This window comes from Lipophrys pholis (assembly GCF_963383615.2).
Source record: "Lipophrys pholis genome assembly, chromosome: 22".
Classification (NCBI taxonomy): domain Eukaryota; kingdom Metazoa; phylum Chordata; class Actinopteri; order Blenniiformes; family Blenniidae; genus Lipophrys; species Lipophrys pholis.
The window spans coordinates 17,871,341-17,897,780 of record NC_137644.1 but is presented as its reverse complement, the minus strand read 5'-3'; the positions used below and the strand labels follow the sequence as shown (position 1 = coordinate 17,897,780).

General features: G+C 42.3%; 1 protein-coding gene across 1 annotated transcript in view; it reads right to left on the bottom strand.

The window, feature by feature from the left end:
* The window catches only part of pcloa (piccolo presynaptic cytomatrix protein a), a 58,745-nt gene that overhangs the window by 28,174 nt on the left and 4,131 nt on the right, over nt 1-26,440 (bottom strand). The window contains exons 3-5 of the mRNA XM_080492322.1: nt 24,406-25,515; nt 7,295-7,516; nt 311-4,346 (exon numbers count right to left, since the gene is read on the bottom strand). Coding sequence (XP_080348448.1) covers nt 311-4,346; nt 7,295-7,516; nt 24,406-25,515 — 5,368 coding nt within the window. The remainder of the gene's footprint in view (nt 1-310; nt 4,347-7,294; nt 7,517-24,405; nt 25,516-26,440) is intronic.

Genomic DNA, 26,440 nt, shown 5'->3' with positions numbered 1-26,440 from the left:
AACATCAGTTCAGTTCCAATACTTAAGAGAAATATAATTTTGAAGCCAACCATGCCTTATTCGAATTATTAAAAAAAACAAAAGGGAACCAGACGAAAGAAAATCCAACGTTGAGGTGTGACAAGCAGAACAGCATGCAGACACATGCAAAAAAGTCACAAAGAAAGGAAACAAAAAAAAAAAGCAAAATGTCCATGCATGACAAAATGAAAAGCAAAAATAAATCAAAAGATGCTATATTAGCCATGAATAAGTGGAAGAAGTTCAAAGTGACATTTCAGTGATAGGTCTGCAATGTCACTCCACTGACCTGCATCAGAAATCTTTGCTGAGGTAAGATCTACTGCACCTTCTGTTGTGCCACTGAAATTATAGCTATTCTTACTCTTGTAGAAGAACAGGCCAGCTTCTGCTAGGTTTGTGTCTGACATTGAAGGTTTGATTCCACCAAGCCCTCTCATCCCGTAAGGTGATCGATCATATTGATAATGGTCATCACGATATCCAAAGCGGTCTTCAGGTAGTGGCGTGGTAGGTTGTTGAGTGGTGCAACTTCCAGCAAATGGGAGCTTGTACACAACGTCACAGCATACAACTCTTTTGCCGGCAGTGAGATCCACTGGCTTGCCATCATCTGCGATTACAGCTGTAACCACTTCTGAAGATCCAGCATCCACTGATACCACAGTGTTGAATGGTTTTGTTGTGCTGAGGTCAACAGCTCCTGCCACTGTAGACATGCTTGTAGTTAACCCATTGGCAACACAACCTGCAGCAGATGGGGGAGCCATTGTGACAGGCATGGATTGGAAGATTCCTCCACCTGTGCTTGATCCAACAGATAGATTGATAGGGATCTCCGTGGTACCATTGGTGGAGGGCTGCGAATCAACTGGACGATATATAATCTGTGAAACAGGTTCAAATGACTTGTTTGTCGTTAACTGAAGGGGCACTGATGATGTTTGAGAGGTGTCGACATCACATCGTTGTATCGTGGCAGAACAAGTTACGATGGTGATGCTATCGGTCACAATGGAAACAGTAGATGATTCAGCACTGAGGTTGACCACGGGTGACTGCACAGCACTGTTGTGACGACTAACATCAGTTGTAAAGGACTGCCGTCTTGAGTCTGAGCCAGTAGTAGACAAATCCACCCCGTTCATGCCTGATTCGGGATCCATCTTCAGAGTCCTAAGATCTACCACATCAGAAAGTTGAACAGTCTGTCCATTCTGTGCTGCCAACTGAGGCTTCGATTTCTCTAATGATGTTGGGACTCCATTAGCCCTAGGAGCTGGCACTGGAGGTGGTGTCCTTTCATGAACAACAGAGACAGTGGTCCTTTGAACTTCTGTGGTGACCACTTGTGAGATGAGGTTCGGCATAACCACTGGTGGCTGTGCTGATGCAGATACTGCCTCAATTATATGACAAGAACTAGATACATGTTTTTCTGGGCTAAAAATCTCTTGACTTTCAATAGATTCTGAAACACGTGTATATGCCAGAGGCACCCTGGGTGTTTGAGGAGGAATTGGTTGTTGTGTTGGCTGTGAATATGAATGAGGTTGTTGATAACTCTCAGGCTGTCCCTGTCGTGAGGGAGATGCTGGCCCAGGGCTAGAGGGAGCATGAGTTGTGACACTCTCCACTGGAGAGCTGGGCTGAGATGGCAGTGTGATGACTACGTATGTATCGCGAAGGTTGCTGGCATATCTTGGAGAAGAAGGAGACTTTGGTGAGGGCTGAAATGGTTTACTTTCCGAAGACGGGCTTAGATTGAGAACAGTGTCATGAGAACTTGTTGGAAGTACAGTAGGTCTTGATGGATGTGGGGCATGGGCTGGTGAAGAAGGCTGTGAGCCAGGCTTTGGTGCAATTGGCGGTTTGACACCATGTCCTGCTCTATGACTCTCCCCAATCCCAGTAGGAATGGACGGCTTAGGGGGAACAGGAGGAGGGATATGAGGCTTGTATGTTGGCGTAACGGTTTGTCTTGTAGGTGAGCCTTGGACTGTGGTCATAGCGATTACAGGGGGTGTTGCAGCTTGAGGTGGAAGGGGAACTGGGGCTTTCCTTGGAAAAACTGTGGGCTTGGGTGGAGTGGGAGGAGGCAGTGGTGGTGCAACGGGTTCTTCTGCTTTTTCCTGAGAATTAGCCCTACGCAGTACATTTGGCTTTGGTGGCACAGGTGGGGCAGTAGAGACGACACTGGGTACACTGGATGTGTACTGGGGGACTGTAGAGAAGGGTGACACACTGACAATCACTGGGGCTGATGTTGTTATGATACTGGATAAGTCCACAACATTATCTTGGGATGTTGTAGTTGTGGTGGCTTGTTGATCAAATGTGGAGGATGGAGACGAGTCAATTACTTTTACTTGCTCAGTTTCTGTTGCTGATGTCACATCTGCAGTGGTCTCTTCTTCTTTTCTAATCATACTCTCATCATCAGAAGACAATTCTCCTGAAGAGCACTGCGTCACTCTCAGATCTGGGATGGGGTGGAGTGCCCTTCGAGATGCAGTAGCTTCCATATCAGGCTCCTGTTGAGTTGGACTTGTTCCAGGAGTCAGAACTCTTTTCATTAGCTCTTCATAGGCAGTTTCAGCATCCAACAATGGCTTCCCATCTTTTCCGAATGCCACTTCACTACTTTTGGAGAATATATTCTCAGCAGGTTGTAAAATAATTTCTGGGTTAGTGCTCTCCTTTTTGGGCTGCATATTTTGGAATTCCTGCTCCAACTGCATGAATTCCTTTCTTTTCTTTATCATGTCTTCATAAACTTCATCTGGTGATCTTAATATTTTGGGTTGAGTAGGAACATTAATAGTCTCAGAATCTCTCAGGTCACCTGTTGAATTGTCGATAAGAGATGCATAGGCATAGTCTTCGATGAGCATTCCTCCATAAAGGGATTCTTTTTCTGGTTGAATGTCAACTTTATCAACTGTTGGAGACTTGGCCCTGAGCAGAATTTCTTCATAAGCCTCATCAGCAGATTTGAGTGACCTTTTCTGTGATTGATCAGGGTTTTGATCATCTGTTGGGGAGTGAAGAGATACTGATATAGGCAGCTGAAATGTTTTCTGGACTGCAGCAATCTTTGCGGCATGAATTTCAAACCCTTCAGGATCCGATTCAATACTGGGTGAAAAATCAGAGCAGGATGATCGTCTGATCTCTTCCATTTCAGCTTCTTGCCTCAATTCTTCAGTTGGTGAGGCATCTTCAATTGGAGAGAGGTTGCTTGGTGTAGTCTTTGAGTGATCTCGTCTTCTCTGAGCTCGCATTTCATCTTTGTCTTTCTTGGACTTCTTTCCAGAGCCCTTCTGTTTTTCTTGCTCCCTGAGCAACTCCTCTTCTTCCCTCAACTCTTCTTCCTCTGAGGAATCTTCAATAGTTGGCAGCGTTTGACCAGGTTGTCTGTGTTTGGCTTTTCTATGTTGTTTACCTTCACCAGTACGTATATGGCTGGAACTACTGTCGCTGTCTTCATCCAGTGACGAGAGGGATGTTGGTGATGTTCCTGGGGTGAAGCTAGATGCATGTAGACTGGACGACCCCTCACCTCTAGACCGATCGTCTGGAGAGTCAGTTAGGCTTTCCATTTCAGGCTCTCCATCCTCATTAGGTATACGCATGGGTCTGCTGGTTGCATGCAAATCCATAGCTTGAAATTCACGGATTGCACTCCCACTCTTAATCTCTTCTTTTGGTTCTAGTTCTTCTACTTTTATATCGGACTTTTCAATTGACAAATTAAGAGCCTTGTCTTCATCATCTGGACTAATGGTAGATCTCTTGGTGAGTTTTCTTCCTTTTCCCGATGTGCTCTTTTCAACTGTTTCTATTTTCTTCAGCTCCCTTTTTTTTTTGTCATCCTCTCGAATCTTTCGCCGTATTAGGTTTTCCTCATCAGATGGTGAAGCGTCTTCATTCTCACTCATTTCCATGATCTGTTTTCTAATAAAATCCTCATCATCCCCTGACATTGGGCTTTCTTTACCAAAGCTTTCACTGCTGTCATCCAGAGAATCTCCCCTGACATCCATGGGCACAAGGAGCTTTTTCTTCATGGTGGTCTGGTCATTAGAAATGTCTCTGTCCTCTTCCGAGCTTGGTGAATCAGGCGAGAGCAGAAGCACCTCTAATTTACGTCTAGTCTTGAGAGTGTCTGTTTGTTGCACCTCTTCTAAAGGGCCGGCCTTGGCCTCCAGAATGGGAAGTACAGTGCTTTCTAGCTTTGATAGGTCTGATGGGCTGGTGGGACTTCCCTCCTTCACAGGAACTTCTGTCACTCCAGGCTCTTTCAATGTCTCCACTGCTTTAACCTGATAGAGGAAAGAAAAAAAAAACATCTGTTAAATATCACAATATCAATGAAAATATTAAAAGTTGAACTTTTGTCCTGATGAAACTTATACTCTACACACACTACACTACACACAGTACAATCTCTGTATAATTCTGCTGAAGTAAAACAGCCACAGAGACAAAGTGTGTAATGTGTAATCTACTGCTATGTGCTACACACTATTTTCACCTCAGAAATCGCATCTTCATCATTGAGCTTTTCCAGAGATGGAACTTTAACCTCTTCTTTCTCTTGCATGTTTGTGTTTTCTTCCTTTGAGCCTTTGTCCTGCTCACTGTCTACAGAGACTGGGATTTCAGGATTTGCTACAAGGACTGAAGATTCGGATACAGGAACACCTCCATCTTCAAAAGCTCTGTCTGATCCCTTATCCTCTTTTGATAATGTGTTCTCTCCCTCATCAAATGCTGCTGTGCCGACTTTGTCACAGGCTTGGCTTGCCGCTGACACTGAAATAGTTTCCTCGATGTTTCTAACAACAGGTTGCGGCTCATCCTCTTTTTTGTCATCTTTGCCTTCGTCTTGTTTGACTGACAGCTCAGCCACTTGTTCGCCTCTGCCTGTCTCAGCTGACGTTTTCTCCTCTACTTCATGTTGATTGTCAGCAGAGTTGTTTGCATTTTGTGAGCCAGGTTCCACCTCATTCTTGCCGAGGCTCCGCTCACAGACTTTAGCCGTATCTGATGTCTCACTAATAACATCTACGGCCGATACCGCCTCTACAGTTTGAACAGGCAGTTCAACAGTGACCTTTTCTTGCTCTTCAGAGTCAGGACGTGAGAGAAGTGAGGACTTGTTAGATTTATCGTCTGGTTCTACCTTTGTATCTTCAGGTGTCTGCTTTTCCTCTTTATATGGAACATTGTCTTCTACTTCTTTTTCATCACACTTCACTAACATTGCTGTCTCAACCAGGCTTTCAGTAGCAGGCTCGCACACCATTTCTGGCTTTCTCTCAATCTGCTTATCTATCAGACTTTTTTCTTTTAGCATTTCCTGGGGTGCAGCTGGAACTGGCTCTCCTGCTGTGTCTGAATCATTCCTCTCAATAGCAAGACAAGTCTTCTCTGTTTCAGTGCAGGGGAGTGCGGGACGTAAAACTGTTTCACCAACCTCCTCTGAAGGCTTGTTGTCATCTTCCTCCACAACAGCTTTTTGTTCAGCTGATTTGTTTTCAAAAACTTTTCCTTCTCCAGCCTTTACCTCAATGTGACTGTCGGCAGATACATTTGCTTTCATCTCTGCTGATGTTTCCTCATCAGCACTGGCATGTATTCCCTCCTTTGCCGTTTCACCATCTTTAACAGCTTCCTGGGAAACTTTGCTTTCGACAGTGTCGTCATTTGGTTTATACAGAGCTTTTGTCTCTCCTGCAGGTGTGTTACCTGCCATATCAAGTGAGGTAGACTCCTTCTCTTTCTCTGTAGGACTGTTTTCCACATTGTTTATTTGGCTTTCACCCTCTGGAGATCTAACTGGGTGTTTTTCTGACACTACTTGAGGATTTAGAGTGTCTGTAAGCTTTTCCTGTTTTGGTTTCAAATCTGGCAGAATTTTGTCGGATTCGACAATATCGACTTTCTCAGGAAGTGGTACAGGAGCAATTGATTCTCCTTGGGTCATACCTTTTGAGGTAACATCAGGAGTTACACTGTTAGCCTCGGGTTTAGTAGTAATATCTGATTCCTCCTCCTTAGACGCGATGTCTGCTGTCTCAGATGGAGATTCGCCAGCTGGAAAAAGTTTGGGTTCCTGACTCAGGGGTTTTTCATCGGGATTGTCTTTGATTTTCTCCTCATTTATTTGTGTAGATGTACTGTCCGGTTCAACAGGAAACTCCTCCTGTGCAACTGTTTCAGAGATGAAAGCAGGTTTTGGCTCAACTGAATTTGTTTTCTCTTCTGAAAGACTTTCTGAAGTGGGCTCCACTTTGTCATTATCCATCAAGGGAGCGGCAGCCTCACTCTCACTAATCTCGGGTTTTGGCTCGGTTTCTGCTTCAGCAGTTGTCTTGTCTAAACCTGTAGGAGTTGATAGTTTCTGCATCTCACCTTCCTGTGGGAGAGAAAGTTCCTCTGTCACATTCTCAGAGCTACTCTGCGGATGCTGATCTGTGGGGATTTCACTGGCAGGTCTGCTCGGATCTTTTTCTATATCAGGATGAATATGGTCCTCTGGTGTATTTTCAGAGCTATTGTGTTGTTGCTCAATTGCTGAGCTGTCACTAACAGTTGTGCTTGCTTGAACAGAATCAGACAGCACTGTCTCAGGTTGAGCATGGCCCTCTACAGCTTTTTCAATATTACTCTGTTGCTCAGCTGCTGCACTCTCACAAACAATTTCCTGAACAGAATCAGACGGCATAGTCTCAGGTTGAGGCTCGTCTCCTCCTTTTTCACTCCTACTCTGTCGCTCAGCTGCTGTGGTCTCGCCAACAGTGTTTTGTTGATCAGAATCGGGTGGACGACGGTCCTCTGCTGCTTTTTCGCCGCTACTCTGTTGCTCGGCTGCTTCCCTCTCACTAACGCTTGTGCTTTCCAGAACAGAATCAGACAGCCCTATCTCAGGTTGAGGATGGTCCTCTGATGCTTTTCCAGTGCCACTCTGCTGTTGCTCAGCTGTCATGCTCTCGCTAACAGTTGTGCTTTGTTGGTCAGAATCAGGCTGAAGATGAACCTCGCTGTTCTGTTGTTGCTCATCTGTAAGCGTACTCTCAGCTAAACCCTCTGCTATTTGAGGTCCTTGCTCTACACAAGCTACATCATCAGATACCGGCTCATCAGATTGTTTTTGTTCCTCTGACTGAGCTGCTTCCTTTGGGATGTTTTCAGGAGGAAGTGCGCTGTGATCAGATGGAGTTTGTGCATTGTCTGGTGTGTTTTCTGGAACGGAGGGAGGCTCTACCTTTGTTTTGGGAGCTGGTGGGGTTACATCTGCTTCTGCTGCTTCAGCTACAGGTTTACTATCTACAGCAGCAGGGGTAGGGGTAGAGGAAGGAGGAGGAGCAGGAGCAGGAGCAGGAGCAGGTGGCTGCTTCTTTGGGGAAGCGATGGTTGAAGGTGGCACGTCTCCAAGTTGGCCTGACATGGCTCTTTGGGTCTGGCAGTTGAGACAAAGCCATTCTTTCTGTGGAACATAGAAAAAAACAACGTTTTAATAATCAAAATAGATTCTTAGATATATATAGAGCATATATATATTTGACAAGTCACAGTGCATTTTTAAAGTGTGATTCTGTTATAATCGTTCGATTTCAAAATACCCCCCAAAAAAGATACGCAATTTTAATTCTAACAAAGAATCTTATGTAACTAAATCGTCACAGTAACGAGTCACACTGTGATGGGACAGCTTCTTCTATTTCAAGGGAAGCTTTCACATTTGTGGGGCTTAGGAGATGGGCCATGCATAATGCATGGTAATGGGACAGGGGTTTAGCAGGGCCTGTCAGGGAGGGTCGGATGGCTGCGTTGACACTACATGTGGCAGGCCAAGCAGAAAAGCTGGGTTTCAATGTAGATTTATGTTTTTGTGCCCGTATGATTTGATGATTACACCACACAAATGTACACATAAATCCACACCATAAACATACAGGAACAGTTTAACGTCTGTATAATTGATCACATTCTTTACTAAATTATTCATTTAACCAACTCAACCATTGAAGAATGTAAAAACAAAGCCTTTTTCCTCCACAACTGTGTGAATCACTGAACCGTAGCTATTTTTCCCACGATCCTCTACTCCTAGGCCATATGATATAGTTAGATTCTTAGAATATTTGTGTTCGGTGTCAAATTGGTTCATATGTTTAGCTGTAAATGCAAATATTAGCCACAATTCATTCCTATTATCAGCTGGAACGTAGTTTTGAGGTTAAGTGCTAAACAACTATTCACTTTTATGATCTGAGAGTTTTATTAAGCATGTCCCGTCATATTTTATAATTTATGTATATTATCACGTACTCACGTAAACACAGGATTCTAGAAAAACATACATCGACTAGGAAGCTTTGCTGGGGGATATAACTTAAGAACCACAGCACTTGTTGGGGTTTAATGCCCAATAATGCTTTGGCTTTGTGTAAATTATAATGACCAACATGTTTGGGTTTGATAAAAAGAAAAAAAATGCAAATAATACTTCACACAATACGCCTACATCAAGTGGAAGCACCAGGCCAGAGTGTGAACTATGGAAACCAAACATAAACAAACACTTCATTTCACATTTTACAAAATGGTTTAGAAAGGAATATTTTTGGGCCACCCTCTTGTGAGGTTTCTATTCATCATGAGCAAAGTTCTCCAAGCACAAACGGAGAGAAAGCAACAGCCAAGGCGAACATAGCAGCAAATTCAGTTTAAATAAGGCATGAGCCGCCAGGTTTCGCTTTATGTCTAAACAGTTGCTTGAGGTTAATGGTTCTTTCAAGGATGCATGGTCACAACAAAAATATCCAACTTTTCAAATTCAATAGATAGGATGCAGTTTCAACCTGAGCTAGTTCTGCTCAGTTACTTAAATATTAATTTAAACCAAAACCTTTCAGTAAGTTTTGCCTTTTTTTTAAACAGACTCAACTGTGATTTGAAGCATGAATGAATATGTGATAAAGTATAAATCTACTTAGAGTTTCAAAATGTAGGTCAAAATGTTGTTTCAGGTTTTAAGGCTTCATCTCTTTACACGTCAACATCTCACTGCACAACACATGGATTTTTGTGTTCCATTTGTTCTCAATACAACGAAATCCACATCACATACGCTGTGAAATATCAGTTTTGCCATGCTTTGTTTGACATGTAAACACACTTCGTGGGTCTTCTTCCATGGTGTGGAAATGTGGTTTAGACAACTCTACATTAATATTCATCATAAAATTTGGGGTTTTTTGCAGGCAAAAGCCTGCTAACCAATGTAAACAAACCGCAAACCCACTTCAGGATCACAACCCACAGGTTGAGAAACACTCTGTTAGAGGGAGAGAAATATACACATCTCTGCTGTTTATGGCCATCCACTAAAGGTGCAAATGTTTTATAGTGCGTGTGAAAGTAGAGGACCATTTAATGAAAGTGAGAGGAGAAAAAAGGAAGAGAAGTGCAACGCCAGAGCTGCTTCAACGGTTTGCTAATAGTGAGTCACAGTCGCAATTTGATGAAAATCAAGTTAATCCTCAAACACGATGATGGACACAGACCAGATGAAAGTGCCCTTCTCTGTGTGTGTTTGTGCGTGCCTGTGTGTGTGTGTTCCAGCAGGCGTTATCAACTTGACCCTTTCCATCCACCCTGCTGCAATCACTTGAGATGGGGGTTCCTCCAACCTGTCAGCAGTATCGGTTAAAGCAGACAAAAGCATGCATGTGTTGAGAGCTGGAGAGATTGTGGCCGATGGCAAACGCTGAAAAACCCACTCAGTCAGATAGTCGGTCCGCCTCAGCCACTTCACAGACACTCATCACCGACATTATCAAAACATCAAACTCGGCACGCTTGGACCTTTCACTGCCTCCTAAATCAGGTTTTCACCAGAGGAACTGATATTGCCGCTTTTAGGCCACAAGTGTGAAAATCTGACACCTGACTGACTATTTCCTACTGATATTTTACTGTAATCATCTTGAAGAGAATAGCTACTGGCAAATTGTGAGGGATTCTAATTTCTCAAACTGAGAAATGAAAACGAGTTGTCTTATTTACCAGCAACAAATGTGTTTAAATAACCAAACGTACCCATGCATGTGGTGGTTTTCCAAGCAAGCTGTGGTGAAATGCATTAGTGGTGTATTGCTATATGTAGGCAGCAGAAGCAACTATGCTATCGAACGACTTGTGCCAGAGTGAGTGCTCAAGTGCACAGATGAGTACTGTGCTCCTACGTAGATGGCAAACAATCTGCTTATGCTATTCTTGTTGCTCTCAAGGGTTTTACCAAAACGTAAAGAGAAGAAGCTTGTGCAGTCTGACTTGATCAAATACTGGTTTCAAGCTCTGGATGTGTTTCTCCAAAAGAGAACAGATGTGTGCATTTATTCTGTCTATATCAGGGTACAGGGGTTATGATTCAACATACATCAATATGTAGGGGAACGCTAAGAAAGTCTCTCAAAAAAAACAAACACTAATTGTAGAAGATTCATAGTTCAAAAGAATTTCTAAAATTGCAGTGCCCCCGTTTGGCCAGAGGGGGGCAGTCTTGCAATCAATCTCCAGTAATTTTCTTGAGAGAAGAAGGGTCAAGCTGAGTCACATTTCCACTATTTGCACACCTGGCTCATATAACAAGCTACATTCTGAAACATACAATGGTAAACTAGAGAAATAGGTCAAACTATATTTTTTCTACTTTAACATTGAATCAAATTCATCGATAGTCGATATTACATCTTATGAGTTCCACTGTCTGATCTTCACATAGCGGTTTAAGCATAATTCTTTGCTTTGCACGTTGATCCAACCGACAATAACATTTTGTATGTTCACTTCACAGTGGCAATGATCGTTTTGTTTTCTGCAATACGCTCCGTCTGGTCTCTACCCTTCGACTTTCTCGTCATGTGTGGCCCTACCAGAAGCATAATACTCGACCTGACAAATCTCTTGGAGTCCTAGAGACACAAAAACAATCCCACCAAGGTAAAATAGTGATCCCAATGAAAAAGAATATCAATGTGAATGCATTATAATCGATGATTATCATAAAAACTAAATATTTTCGGACTTACTTTCACATGCATGTCATTGTTGACGCCTTCTCATCACTCTTTAGTAATTATTTCCATCCAAACCCAGTTTTGACCGTTCTGCCACCAGCTTACATCTCATGGAGCAAAAAATACTGACCTCTGCAGGAAGTGAAACAGGACCATTGCAACAAATCAAAAACAACTTTCCCCACTGTAAGATTACAACTACCAAATCACTGCTATCCATCTCAACTCTTAAAGGAACTTTTTTTTTTGGCTGGTACAGTAACAAGAAAAACAAGAAATCAAAATGTTCCTTTAAATTTAGACTAATACTGTACATACAAATCTCTTACTTGTCCGCCTGAACAGCAGCAGAATCTGTCTCGATGAGCGGGACATACACAGTAATGGAAGAAGCCAGTTCACGAAATGTAAAGAAAACCCCAGAAAAGTGGTTTCTATGGAAATATGAATTGAGTCGTCCTTGAGCTCTATGATCAATGCTGCATTTGTGCAGATTATCCACAATCAATTAGCAAAACCGGAGAATCTGCCCATAGTAGTGCAGAGTAGTTTTAATAAAGCTTTTATGGTTTCTTTATGAACACCTCCTCTTTCATGCCACCAAAAGAAATTCCTCATGAAAACACTGCACAAATGACAAATCTGATGTAAGCGGTGACACAACCGTATCTAGATCCGCAATCATTACGCCTCCTCTGCCAACCTGGCTTTTAATTAACACAAAACAAAGCAGGTGTAGTTGCTCATGATGATTCCTCCAACTGCAGCTTGCAAACGGATGCGACAAGCCTCTGTACGAGTTGGTCCGCCTGCTGTGACGAGTTCTGCAAACAGCAGCATGGATGATTCATAAAAGCAGGGGAGTCACTGACTCACATCAAGGACAATTTCTCTCATTGCATGGGTTTGGACACCAAAAGGGCTGAGAAACGACAACACCCACAGCGATGAGAGCTGTGACAGCGATGATGACATACATATACTCTGATAAAAGGCATGAAATACTTTGGAAGGATATGACAGCCTGATCTCCCTTCCTACGCTGCTCCCAATAAAACGAATTTGGGCTCATGCATGAACGAATAAGGAAAGATTCACAGTGAGTCCCCAAAACTTTTCCATCTCAGCCAAACTCCCTGGAAAGACACGGAGAGAAGACAAAACCGCAGACGGTAACCAGACACTTGGATGAGACAGGCTGTACCTACGTATGTTTGGCTTTTGTTTCCAAATGGGAGTTGGAGTGTTGTGAAGGTTGGTGCTACTCTTTGATTAAGACTAAAGATCCTTTGAGGGTTTTACTCATCTATATTTATACAGATCCCGGCACAGACTGTGGTTAAATATACTTCTCCTAACCACCATCCACTCTTTATACATTATATTTTAATGTTATACATGCACCCTCTCTCGCTCTCTCTCTCTTTATTTGTCTCATATTCATTAATTGTGTTATTTTTATTCTCAATCTATAAATAGCTGCACAGGCTAATGTTAAGCTGCTGTAATCTCTGACTTCCTCTCACTGGGATCCATAAAGTGTTATCTTAAATAGACGAGGACGCGACAGACAGATAAATCAATGGCGGGATGAGAAGGAGTGAGGTAGAAGAGAGGTTTGAGGATGCAAGAGAGAGAGAGAGAAATAATAATGGTGTTCAAGAAGTGGGACGCTGCAATGGGAAGAGTGGAAAAAGGGAAGAACAGAAAGCGCTGAACAAATGGCAGGAGAAGAAAGTGAAAAAGGGTGCGGTTGTGTAAGTGAAGAAGCTTAATGATCATTGGAAGTGACTCAACTCAGCAGCGACTGCCAATGAGCTAAACGTTATCACCCTGCAAATCCAGAAATAAATTGCTGGAAAGTCATGACAAGATGTACTTTATGACAACTGCCAGGAGTGACCTTAAAATATTACAGTGCAAACTGAGATTGACGTCATTCAAGCTTACAGCAACACAAAACCCTGCACTGGCTTCTACGTCAGCTTCTGCACCATTAGCTTTAATGCTTCGCAATCAGCAATGATTTTACGGCCTGTAACACTTAAAGGTGCAAAAGCTCGAATAACCAGCAGGAAAATGTCATTTCAAAAGCAATTGTGTGATGTTGTGATGGTATATCAGCCAAAATCAGCAAACTTATCAGAGTTTGGTTAAATGACTCACTGAAAAAAGGACAAATAGCAAAGTCCCGCTAAAGGCTTTGGATATCACACTGTGGTGATACCTACAGGATAACCAGGTATGCACTTTACACAATCTGCAATACTGCAAATACTGACTAAAAAAGAGCTAAGGGCCAGACTGTAACTAAGTACTCCCACTCAGTGACAAAACTTTCACATTGTGCCCCTTTGAGAACACTGATCTCTATTACACCAGTTAGGAATCAGGAATAAAGTCACAAATTCTCAATTCAACTCAACTTGATTTCTAAAGAAGTCTTAAAAACAACCACAGTTGAACCAAAGTGCTGTACATAATTAGACATAAAAATCTAAAAACACGAGGTGCAATCATTAAAAAAAAAGAATACAATAAAAAATACCATTAAAAGAACTATAAAATACAAAATATCAAATGGCAACAAATATAAATATGTTATATTAAAGCTAATTTAAATTAATCTACAGTTATGTGAGATTAATCTTGATCGTCAAACACAAAGAAAATATTCCCATAAAGTGTACTGAGTGAAGCCAGTCCCAACTGTGGGCAGAGGCAAGGTACACCTTGATCAAGTCACACGTCATTTACATGGCAAGTACAGAGATACAGCAATCGCACACATTCACACGCAATATATGGACAATAATAACAGCTGATGCATGTTTTTAGGCTGTGGGAGGAAATACAGAGAAAAATACTGAATCCACCCAGAAAGGCTCCCAAACAGGGGCTGATAATCTATTCAATCTACAACAGTAATGTGTCTGACCATAAAATATCTCATCAAAGCTGTTACACAGATCATTCAAACATCGTCAAACTACAGTAAAAAAAATACATTCAAAACCTCATTATGTGTCTACACTGTAGAATTGTGTTATTTCCACATTCCGCCTCACCTCACCTTTCAGCGCTGAAGCTTTCGCTAAAATTAAAGTCTAAAAGTCATTGACCTTTTCTCATTGATGAGTGCTGCTGAGTGGCCAACTTAATTATAATGCACTGGACTGCAAGCAGAACATCCCAGCATCAGCTCCTTTTGCGAGCCAAAAAAGGTCTTTGTCCTAATAAATATCCCATGTTATAGATGTTACCTTCCCCAGTTTAATGTCCTGTATTCACTGACCGTGCTCATGTGTTGATGGGATTCTCATTTGACTCATGAATCTGGATGACACCTAAATGGTAATAGCCTTAAGGTTTGAGAACTGGGCTCGGGTCCACAGCATTGTTGACTGTAATCCCAAGATAAGCAGCAAAAAAACCCGAAGCGGAGGAGCCGAATAAATCGAATTGTGCTGTCATAAAGCTTTTGAGAAGAGTGCTTGTAACGCTCCGCTCCTTAGTAACCAGCATTAGCAGACTAGATGGGAATGTGTGTAACTAGATGTGAGGGGAGCGGAGCGCCGCAAGAAATCAAAATAGGTCTTTTGAGGGAGCCGTCCCCAGGATAATTGAGGGGTTGAGCAAGTTAATTATCCCATTCTGAATAGAAATCTTTGATTGGATTCGGCCCTGACAGGAGACAGACAAGAGTCCCGCTGCCTCTCTTCACGAGAGTGTCGGGATAAGTCACTCCGCTGAGGATTGATATTCCCTCGCCAGGTGAGCGGAAGAGGTGCCAGAGGAGAGAAAAACAGTGTGGGAGTAGACGTGTGTGTAAAGTCCTTGTTTTCAAAGTGGATCCGACACAAAAGAGACGATGTGATAAGGGGGCTATATATAAACCCCAAGCCGTGGGATTAGGGACAGAGTTTCAGGGCATTTTCACCACGCATCTGTGTTTGTTTGTCTACAATCCACTTCATAAACTTTATGCACGTGTCACATTTAAAAAAAAAAAAAAAGAGGAAGTTGCAGACTCAAGATTTCTAGTAGACAATTCTCTCCTTTTTTGAATTTCATCCAGATAGCTATAACATGGATTAATCCTCAAAATTATGACAAGAAATTCTCAGTTTGGTGGTTCATAGAATCATTTTGTTCAAGTTTTCATATTAAGGATGCAATAATTCAAATAATATTTAATAAAAAAGGATGAAGGATGTTGGAGATGGAGATGGAGAGAACTTCATTGTCTTCTGGGGGGGATCTATATTAAGCTTGTCATCGCTTCACAGAGCAAAATAGTGATAAAAACACCATAAGAGGATAAATGTATAACAGCTTAAAAACACCTTTACAGGAAAAAAAGAGCGGTTCATCATAAAACAATCAAAAGAAATTATTAGGAAGCTTAAAGTGCTGTTGCCGGTGCAGTTGTTTCACACTGTTATGTTGCCTGTCATGCTTTAATAAATATGTTTCTCCACAACGTAGTGAAGAATATTGAGACTCTTTATCAATCATGGCAGTAATAACAGGAAGGAACAGTGTTATCTAAAAAGGTTAGCGGAACATGTGGCTTGCATTGGAACTTTATGAACAGGATGTCCAGAACATTATGAATCACACACACACACACACACACACACACACACACACACACACACACACACACACACACACACACACACACACACACACACACACACACACACACACACACACACACACACACACACACACACACACACACACACACACACACACACACACACACACACACACACACACACACACACACACACACACACACACACAAAAAAACCTACTACAGTATTTTTGTCTCTCACAGGAAAACAAACTGTGTACATGAGTCTGTTGGTTGGCTGATTCTTTCATTTAATCGGGCGACTAAGAAGCATTAAATCACAAGTTTCAATCAAGTCACCATAAGCCAACTATCTGAAGCAAATAAGTTTAATTTTCTCAAGAATGCAACATGAGCTACAAACACAACCATTATATATTATTTTCCTTTACACCGTGTGAAAATAAGCACTTCATTAGGGGGGGAAAAGAGAGGCTTTATGCATGTTGTTCACCATTTTTCACTTAAGTTTCAGCAGCATTATTGGTTTCCGCAAACTGAGGGAACTTTTCCACAATATAATGTATAAATGACCAACAGAGAATGGCCAGCATCATTATATTCCAGCAATGCCTCAGTCTAATAAATAGCTCTTTCCATGGTTGTAGCCATAGAATCTAATCAACCGCATCAATAGCAGTACACTATTTCAAGGTGATGATTTGCTAAAGTCATTTAAAGTTGCATATATCCATCCATCCAGTGCTTTAATGTTTTCAGGGTCACGGGGCACAGGGGCCAATCCCACCTAACTATAATCGAAAGCAGAGTACACCCAGTACATGTCACCAGTCTAACATAGACGTTACAGATACCTCAAGATATACTGTATCTTTAAAAAAAAAAAAACATGATCCTACATTTCCTGCTTCATCAGTAGTTTCTGCCCGACAGAGAATTTTGCCTATAGGTGCTGTTAATATGACTCACCAGGCGTGAGTCACGAGCGCTAAAACAAACCACAATAGTCAGGTTGTCATGGTTTGCACCGCTCAGGGCTGCAAAGACTGGCACCCATATCATTTGTGACACCCCTCCACTCCTCCCCCTCCTATTGGCTTCCCAGTCATCTTCTCTGCCTCCGCTCTCATCCGTTTTTAGGCCGTCTCTCCATATCAAAATGCGATCTGTCTGTGTATGTTATTCATCCCACAGCTTGTCTTCATACATTCCCACGAGATAAATTGCTATTTTGCGGCATTTTATATCGCTAGACATCTTTCCATCAACTGCTTTCAAATAAATTAATTATATCTGTTTCTCATGATCTGTCAATCAAACTTGTGCCTTCCAGCTTCACTTGCTTTGCTATTTTCTGCACTCAGGATAAAAGCCACCTTTTTTTTTAAAACATGGGAGGAAAAAAAAAAGCTAAATCACTTGCCTCTCAGGTATTTTCAATGCATGAAAAAGATTTTCTGAGGTGAAGCCATTTCCTAATCCAAGCTGCGCTGCTGGCCTCAGCGTGTGAATATCAATTTTTAGGAAAGATGTCAGACTCAGACGCTCCACCACCCACAGGAAAGAAAAAAAACTCACATCAGAGACTTCAGTAAAGCAATTGTAGGGAAGAGAAAGAAAGAAAGCAGCAACAGTCAAGATGTACGTACAGCAGTCTGCGCTAACTAGATGAGGCTGGTGCCAGAAAATGTGGGTTTTCAAGTGTCTGTGAGCCTGCGCCTGCTTGTCCTTCCCCTCTGCCTGATGAGGGCTCAGTGCTGGCACACTTCATGTCTTGGCATTTTTTTCCCCCCTTCCTTGGCACTGAAGGTTCAGTCGCTAAAATGTGGCCCTTGTTAAGCATGCAAAAACAAGTAACCTGCAGAGGATGAACCGGAAAGCATTAGGTTGAAGGGGATTGTCTCCAAAACAGAAAAGAAAAATGGTAAAAAGCAATTGAGAAAATGGTACAGGACGCATTAAACGAGTCGGCCGTTTGGACATGGTGCTCAGGCAAAGAATGAAAACAACAGGCTCAGTATATTTCTATTCAGCTACCATCATTCATACTGCAAAATTATTACCTCGCCAACCGAAAGAACAAAACACATGCGCACAAACAAAATCACCTTAACGTCTAAAAATACCACCCGATTCAAGCCTTCCAACGCGACCATGTGGGGGACTCTGCGGGTGGCCTGGTGCAGCAGAAAGCCGCTGTTAAAGGACGAAATATGAAAGAAGGCACACAAAAGAGACAGAAGAGGATGACTTGGAGAGGGAGGGAGGGGGGGGGGGGGGGGGGGGGGCTGCCCTGCAGTCACTTGTGTTCTCCCTTCTTTTGCCTTTGTGGCTTGCTTTTGTGGCCGTGACTATTTTTGTACACTTCAGCCTCTCGGCCAAGTGATAGGCGAGAGCTGCGAGGCGATCGAACTCTACGGAGCACAAGCGGACAAGTCGGCTCAACACAAACAAGGAATCAAAGAGTCGCGGGCAACAGACCCACTGAACGACGACCCTCCAAAATGTAGAGCGGATGGATCAAACACAGCAAAAGTGAGGTTTACAGAGGCCTTCCCTGTGTATGTGTGTGTGTGTCAGTTTAATGATATCGCAGGCTGGAGGGTGAATCCTGTTCATCCATGTGTATGCGTATGGCCACAGAGCGTGCTTTCATCTGCCATTGCACACTGGGGATGGTTTCAGACTGTGGGCGGAGGTGTGAGTACAGCCACAGAATAACAATGAGGAGGGAGGACACAGGAATCACCACGCAGTGAGTGTGCATTAACAGACCACAGAGATGAGTGGAAGCACAGGAAAATATAACGCATGCACACACACATACGGAGCATTCTGGATGTAAAGACTGTCACTTATCCTTCAGGAATCCAAGAACAAAACCAAGAGCACCATTTCTGCTATTTATCATTTTTACGGCTTTTTTGGGTTCGAAAACTCTTTTGCTTTAAGTGTGATTTTAACATTTGCATCAATGCAACTCCTGCACCTTTAACTTAACCAAGACCTCCCTCCATTAAGATCAGCAAAGTCTATTTTTAGCTATATTTCCTCAAGGTGAGGAGATGACGTGAGAGACACATTTCGCAGGGTAGTTGACTCAGGTTTGCTAACTCTCTCACGCCGAGCAAAACACTGACATTACGTGAGCAAAAAAACTTGTGTTTCACAATCAAAGATGATTTGAGTACTTTTGAGAATCCTGTGGCAAAGCTGACTGCCAGTTATTCTGTATTAACTGCCTACAACTCTCATGGATGTATATTATAGCAAATCTTATAGGTTCCAATTTGTTCTTGTTGCTTGTAGCCCTTTACTTTTATTAGCTTTGCCTGATTCACACAGAGAAAAGTGTTGTTTGTCCTGAGATGAACTGGTGACCTGTCCACAGTGCGAACTGCTTTAAATAAAAATCAGATGGGATTGACTTCAGTCCCCAATGAGATACTAAAGATAAATGAAGGGATTAATCCTTTCCTGAATTGATGTCTTCCTCTTCTTCCTCTTCTCAAAGATTACCTGGAAGAAGACATGCTGGGAAATACTACACTATTCCATTGAATCAATTTCTCCTTTCTATTTATGTTTAATGTGTCTGAACGTATTTATAAACATATCTAAAATTAATGTTTCGCCCTCCTTCGTCCTTTTGTTGATGCAAACAACTGGCCATATTGCTGTCAAAGATTCCCTCAGCGTTCTGTAAAATACTGTGTGTGCTTATGTATATATTTAATACCGGTAATTTGGTTTGCTAATCCATTCACCAGCTTGATGTTGACATTTGGGACACTGCACTTTAGCACAGCGGGGTGTTAATGTTGTTAGTGGAAATGCTCCCACTGTTTCAAAGAAGGGGAAACTGTTTCCTCTAATAGTTCAGACACCTGATGTTGTTTACTGGCTGCTATTTAAAAAAAATTTTTTTTATTTAAGGTTGTGGTAAGTAGCAAATATATTTCATGTGAGCAACTGTCTTCAATATGAAGAAGGTCTCAGCCAAACTTTAGCCTCTTATTAAAGGATTTATTAAAAAAAAAAAGAATTTAGGAAAACAGCTTGTATCACACTTTCTGCCTTCACTTTAAAGCCAGCATGGCATGTCTGTTCTGTTCTACCGGATCAATCCATCAATCACATTAAAGTGATGTGTGTCACCAGATAACGATGACCTCGTTCCTACAATCTTAATCTTTTTCTTTTCAATCTCCAAAACAAAAATACTCCGTTAACAAGCCATTTTTATGGCCTTTGTTTTGCTATTTGTCAGATCTTCACCTGAGATGAAACTAAAGATTTTTTATTTGGGTCTTCTATGACCCATAAATGTAAAATCAGTGTTAGTAATAAGTTCTCTGCAAGATGCTCGATATGTTACAACACAGCAAAATCTGCTGCCATTTAATAAAACACTGAATTTACCATTATTGGTATTTTCGTCTTTTACATTGAGTGCAACACAAAGCTCGCTAATATAAGTGGGTTATGAGTGTACAGCACCAAAATATTTCCAAGCTATCCGATTATGACTGCAACATTATGGCGCAAAGTGGCGTGAAGCAATGAATTTACACAGAGTGAATCAAAACTAGACCATATGGTGGTGAGCACTCTGTGTGGTGTGTAGAATTTCTCCAGGTGCTTCCATTAGACATATGGGATTGATTTTTAAGCTTAATTTGCCTATAGAAGTGAATGTGTGTGTGTGCCTGGCTTTGTATATGCCCAGTGATGGAGCGGCGGTCTGTGCAGAGTGGACCTTTCCTTTGCTGGGATTGGCTCCCGGGCTTGGCAACCCTATACTGGATATAGCACAATAGAAGATGGATGAATGAATGAATGCATGAATCTAGGTGATCAGTCAGTATGTAAGTGGTGGCTTGGTATAAGACATGAGGGTGTGAGTTTGTTGCTCCCTTCAGGGGTCGCCACAGCAGATCATCTACCTCCATCTTACCGTGTCCCCCGCCTGCGCTCTTATTACACCAACTATCTCCTTCATACGTCCATGAATTTTCCATCTCTAACATCCTTTATGCAAACCGTAGTAGTGCAGGTATATTGATGACGTTCAAAGGAAATACTACCATGAATGAATAATGTACCTGTACTTTCAACTTTAAAAAAAAAAAAAAAAAAAACTTTCATCAGGTAGGAATTAATACTTCCTCCTGTAAATGATGCAGGATGTGACTCGCAGCTTCTCTCTGAGCTTAGGTTCTTTGATTTGCGCTTGTTACCAGAGTGACACTTCACCCATTTTATGTAAGACTTCTCCAACGAGCACACTCATTACTGATAAGGGCAGCATGACATGGACCCCGAGCTACAGGAACGTTGCTGAGCTGAACTGGACACACATTTGCATTTCCTGACATCAAAAGCAGTGACAGTGGGAAAGGCAGAGGGAAAGCACCACTGAGGGAGAGTCTGACAGCGAAAGCATCGTGTTAAAGAGGAGCATAAGCACCGATAAAACAAAGGTATTGAGTAAAATAAGAAAGTCGCTCCATGTCTGTTAAAGGAAGTCAAAGATACAACAGAAGGAATTCCGAGAAAAAGTGATGAGAACACAAAAAAAGGAATAAATTAAAAAATGAATAAAGAAACTGGTGGAAAGAAAACTAGAAAAAGCGCATTAAGGTGAGTGCTTTTCCATCCTTTTTTCACAACTCATATTGATGGGAATTAAGCCTGTAACACCTGAGTCTGGGCTCACGCCTCCATAGAAATGACAGGCTTCCCGTTGCCCTTTAAATCCTTTTAGGAAACAGAGATTACGCCTGCACACGTCCACACGTTCACGTGTCGACACATTAGAGTACGCGCACCCTCTAGCCCTTCAGCTATTCAAAGAAAATGGCTGATAGATCATCTCCAAGAAGCCCAAACACACATGTGTATATAGCACATAATGAAATGTTGACAAATCAATGAAGGAAACAACAAATGCCAAGACAACATATTGTTCAGATTCTCCAACCATCCCCCTGTGCGCACACATAGAAACACACACAACCGATCTCTGACCCACTCACATGCGTCAGCAAAGGAACCCTTGCTGCCAACCGACATTATGACGGCAATGACACAGAGGCGAGGCACACTACGTGGGGATTGGGGGGGCAGATGACTCAACCCAAGTGTTGAGTATGTTTGTATTTGTATGTGTGTGTCCCTCTCTCTCTCTCTCTCTCTCTCTAAGAGGCCTGAAGACAAGGGGTATACAAACTTGTGTGGGGGGCCAACCTTTCTCCTGTGAGGCTAAAATGCAGGACCGACGTTTTACACACAATGAAGTTACTACTAGTTTAACAAGTCAGGGTTAGTTTGGATTAGGTGTGTAAAACACATTTTAGTTCAGGGGCCACATACAGCCCAATTTCATCTTGAGTGGGCCGGACCGGTAACATTGTGCCATAATAACCTTTAAATTTTAATTTTAATGTTTTTTGGAGAGTATACATAATGAAAGTGTTTATGATGAAAAAAAAGTGCAATTACTAGTGAAAATGACTCCAATCTCATCATAAAACCCACTTTAATGAAACCTTCTGGTGCAAAATACAGTCAAACGTCAAAACAACAGTTGTTTTATGCATGTTTTTATGAACTCACCCCGACAGCATGGACTTGGGGCTAATGCTAGTTTGCTCGCAATGATCTCATTGTTGTATCAACTGGTTTTAAAAAACGTGTTTGTTTTTTTAATCTACCTTTTCTTTGCCATTTTTACAATTTGCTCATTTGGCGGGCCAGATTGGAGCTTCTTGCGGGCTGATTTTGGCCCACGGGCCTTATGTTTGACATCACTGCATTAGAAACTTAGTAGTGACAGAGACGGGGAATGTCAAAGGGAAGTATGAACGGAGATAGGTTAAAAGCTAGTTAAATTGAAATTTATCATTTCAACAGAATAATGAAAAAAAAAAATCATTGTTCCTGTACTTCCTGTACAAATATATACGTCACCCTCTAAAGCCACATCTGACTCAGCTCCATGACAAGAAGGCGATGAAAGGAATTATTATTTGTCCTTCATATTTACATTTTCTCTGTGCCTTGCCTCCATTAAGTGATTCAGCAAATTAAAAAAGCTACAAAAACTCTGATAGCATTTTTACTGCCATAAACTAATGGCAAACATTCTGCAAGTCCTCCAAAAAAAAAATCAAACACCAAGGAACATCAAAACTTCGCATGCTATTTCAGTTTTTAAAACAGAATAATTTGATACATAATTGCTCTAAAATTCATATAAAGCCAAACCCAGTTGAATATTGTTGCAGAAACTGGACACGAAGGGAAGAAGACAGCCTCTGCCAACAACTAACAAAATCCAAAAACCTCTATGAATGACTAAATTTCACACTGCATCATAAATATTCAATCTACACAGTCTCAGAGAGAAAACAGCAATTATTTGATATTAAGTGGCAGACAGGAAGTTAAAACTACTGATTGTTATCAGCTTAGATCCTCTAACTTACAAAATGCTCTCCAGGGAGCCAGAAATACACAGCAGATTACTGACAGTTAATACCCCGACTAACAAAGCAGCTAACGTGTGACGGGAAGGTGGAGCTGCAGGCTGGAAAGCACGTGACTGAACGCACGACCAAGTCAGGAGGATATAAACAAACATCTTGGCTGGTCAGTGGATTTACAACTGTCAGATATGCAGATGTAAAAAGTCAGTCATGAAGTACTGTATGTCAACAGCAACTAGGATACTGGTATAATAAGTGAGTGTAACACATAGGTTTCCTGCATGTTGAGTAACTGCTCAACCGAAAGCACTGCTTGGCCACTATTGCTATATTATAGTGATCCTTCACCATAGAGTACCATCTGCTCAAACGCAGTCCTGTGATGGTGCTTCCACATGAGACACCCCGCTGTGGAAACCCCAGCAAAACCCCTCAGGACGCGAACGGGCAAGACGGTTCTGTTTCCACCGAGAATGCAAATGCTCTCAGAAACTCAAAAGGAAGATAAGCAAGGATTTGCATATTTTCATGCATTCAATTTAACAATAAGTTAACAGTACTTTATCAGTAGGAAGAAAATACTGTGGTCTCCGTGCAGAAAGCCAAATGGCCACACACACACACACACACACACACACACACACACACACACACACACACACACACACACACACACACACACACACACACACACACACACACACACACACACACACACACACACACACACACACACACACACACACACACACACACACACACACACACACACACACACACAGTATTTAGTTTCAGGGTCAAGTGTCAATTGTCCAAAGTGCTCTCTGCTGATGAAGCCTCCATTCAAACAATGTAATTTATCTTCACATTTCAAGTATGAGAGTAACCGCAAACATCTCTTTAGTGTTCAAATATGTGCAAATGCAATAACAGTGATGACATAGTTTATATAAACTATTAAGTTTACCAAGATAAACAACATGCCATCCTCATTTGTGAGTACTTGCTTGTGGATAAATGCACAGCTGAAAACTACTGGTTGGATCTCTACAGTGACCTATTTCAATGAAACATCTAGAGGATGTTTGTGTTCTATTTATACACAACAGAAAGCATAAATTTCTGGTAGGTGCAGTGTGCTGAAACCAGGCGAAGCTGTGACATATGAAGAAATCTACATGATCATGGGGCTTCTTACCTCTCCGAGGTGGGGAGTGGGATTGAATCCACACAGATTGCACACTTCCTTCTTGCACTCAGTGCACAGACTGTAGTTGGGTGTTTCTCCCGACCCGACGTTCAGATCCACTTTGCACAGAGGGCAGTTTGCTTTGGTCACCGCGGTGGGAGCAGGAGCAGGAGCAGGAGCAGGAGCAGGAGCAGGAGCAGGAGCAGGAGCAGGAGCAGGAGCAGGAGCAGGAGCAGGAGCAGGAGCGGACTTGGCGGACAGGGACTTCTCTTCCTGCTCCACAGAAATGGTTCTCAGAGGCTTCTTGGATCTAGCAGGTGGTGTCTCAGGAGCAGAGTCTGAATCAGGTGGTGACCCAGGAGCTGAAAAGGGAGAATCAGGAGGTGAACCGGGTCCCGAATCCGGAGGAGAGCCCGGTCCAGAATCAGGCGGGGATCCAGGTGGCGATCCAGGCAGAGACGTTTTATCTTCCTCTCCAGTGACGAGATTGGTGGCCGAGCTCAGCAGGGACGATCCAAAGCTGAACATTTGAGACGCAGCAGCGGGCGGTTTAGCCGATTCTGTCAACCCTCCAAAACCTCCAAACAACTTTCCAGCCACCGACTCTTCCTGTTTCGGTGCAGCCTGCGCTGGATGCTTGGACGATTCCATCAACCCTCCAAACCCGCCAAACAGTTTCCCTGTGACAGACTCGGCAGCTTGTGAAGCAGCTGGAGGAGGTTTAGCTGCATCTGTGAGGCCTCCCAAACTGATACCTCCAAACCCACCGAAAAAGCTGGAGTCCTGTTTGGCTTTCGCCGGAGACTGCTGAGGACTAGACTTCTGCTGGATAGGTCGGCCCGTTTTGGGATCGATCTTAGGGGACCCTCCCAGAGAGGAGCCTGGGGAGAGGGGTCCTGGAGATGTGGTACCAGGGGATTTCTGTCTCGGTGTCGTTGGCGGCGTTAAACCCTGATCGGAGGTGCTCTGCTGCTTTATTAGCAGTTTGCCAGGTTTTCCAGACACCTGCCTCTGTGGGGACGGTGGGGCTGAACCTTGCTTGGCCTTCGTCAAACCGGGAGCATCCATTCCTCCCATCGCTCGCTGCATCTGACAGTTCAAACACAGCCACTCTTTTCCCTGCGTGGGGATAAAAATATACAGGTTAGATGTGGCTGGGGCTGTGAACTACTTTAGGCACAATCACTGTGGATATACAAACAAATAAAGAGCCCTTGAAATATACATACATATATATACATATATATATATATATATATATATATATATATAAATAAAAAAGATATATATATATATTTATTTTATTTTTTTTTTTTTTAGTAAAATATATATAGATATAAAAGAGCTGTTATTTAAGTAGCATTAGGAATGATAATAGATCTAACTTTCTCACAAATTGTTACAAATTCTGCATAAAGCGCATATACCAGTTAGTCTGTTACAATCACGCAGTATATATCAATACCTGCTTTTCCACAACAAAAAGAAAAGCTTTGTTCCAGCACTAGCTGTTTTTTCAGTGTTTTGATGTCTCCTTGGTTTCCACTGTGTACAAAGCACAGAGTTCAACGGGACCAATGTTGACAGTTTGATTACAATCTCGAACAGAACAATGTGTCTTTATTTTCTGTTTACTGCTGCTCATTGGATAAATCTGACGACATGACTTTGAATGAGATTAAAGCCTGTTGCTGAATTTGCTTCTTTAAAACCAAAGAAAATCTGCTGTTCTGCAAACTGAATCCTTTTCTGACCAATCTTTGAGTGCAGAATAACAAATCCTGAGAAAATGAAACCAAGCCACTCTGTTCCATCATGGCAGAGACGAGCATTTACTGTCCATGTGTGCCTGAGAGTCCTCACTGGTTGGCACAGTATCTTCCTGTGGCCATGACATGAGTCACCTTGATCAACATTCCCTGAGCCCATATGGTCTCTCTGTTCCTCAAATCATGTGCCATTCGACTGAGAATCACTCCTTCTGCCAGGCTCAGAGAGCAACAATATGCTATTAATGGGTCTGTGCTGGATTCAGCTTCATTGT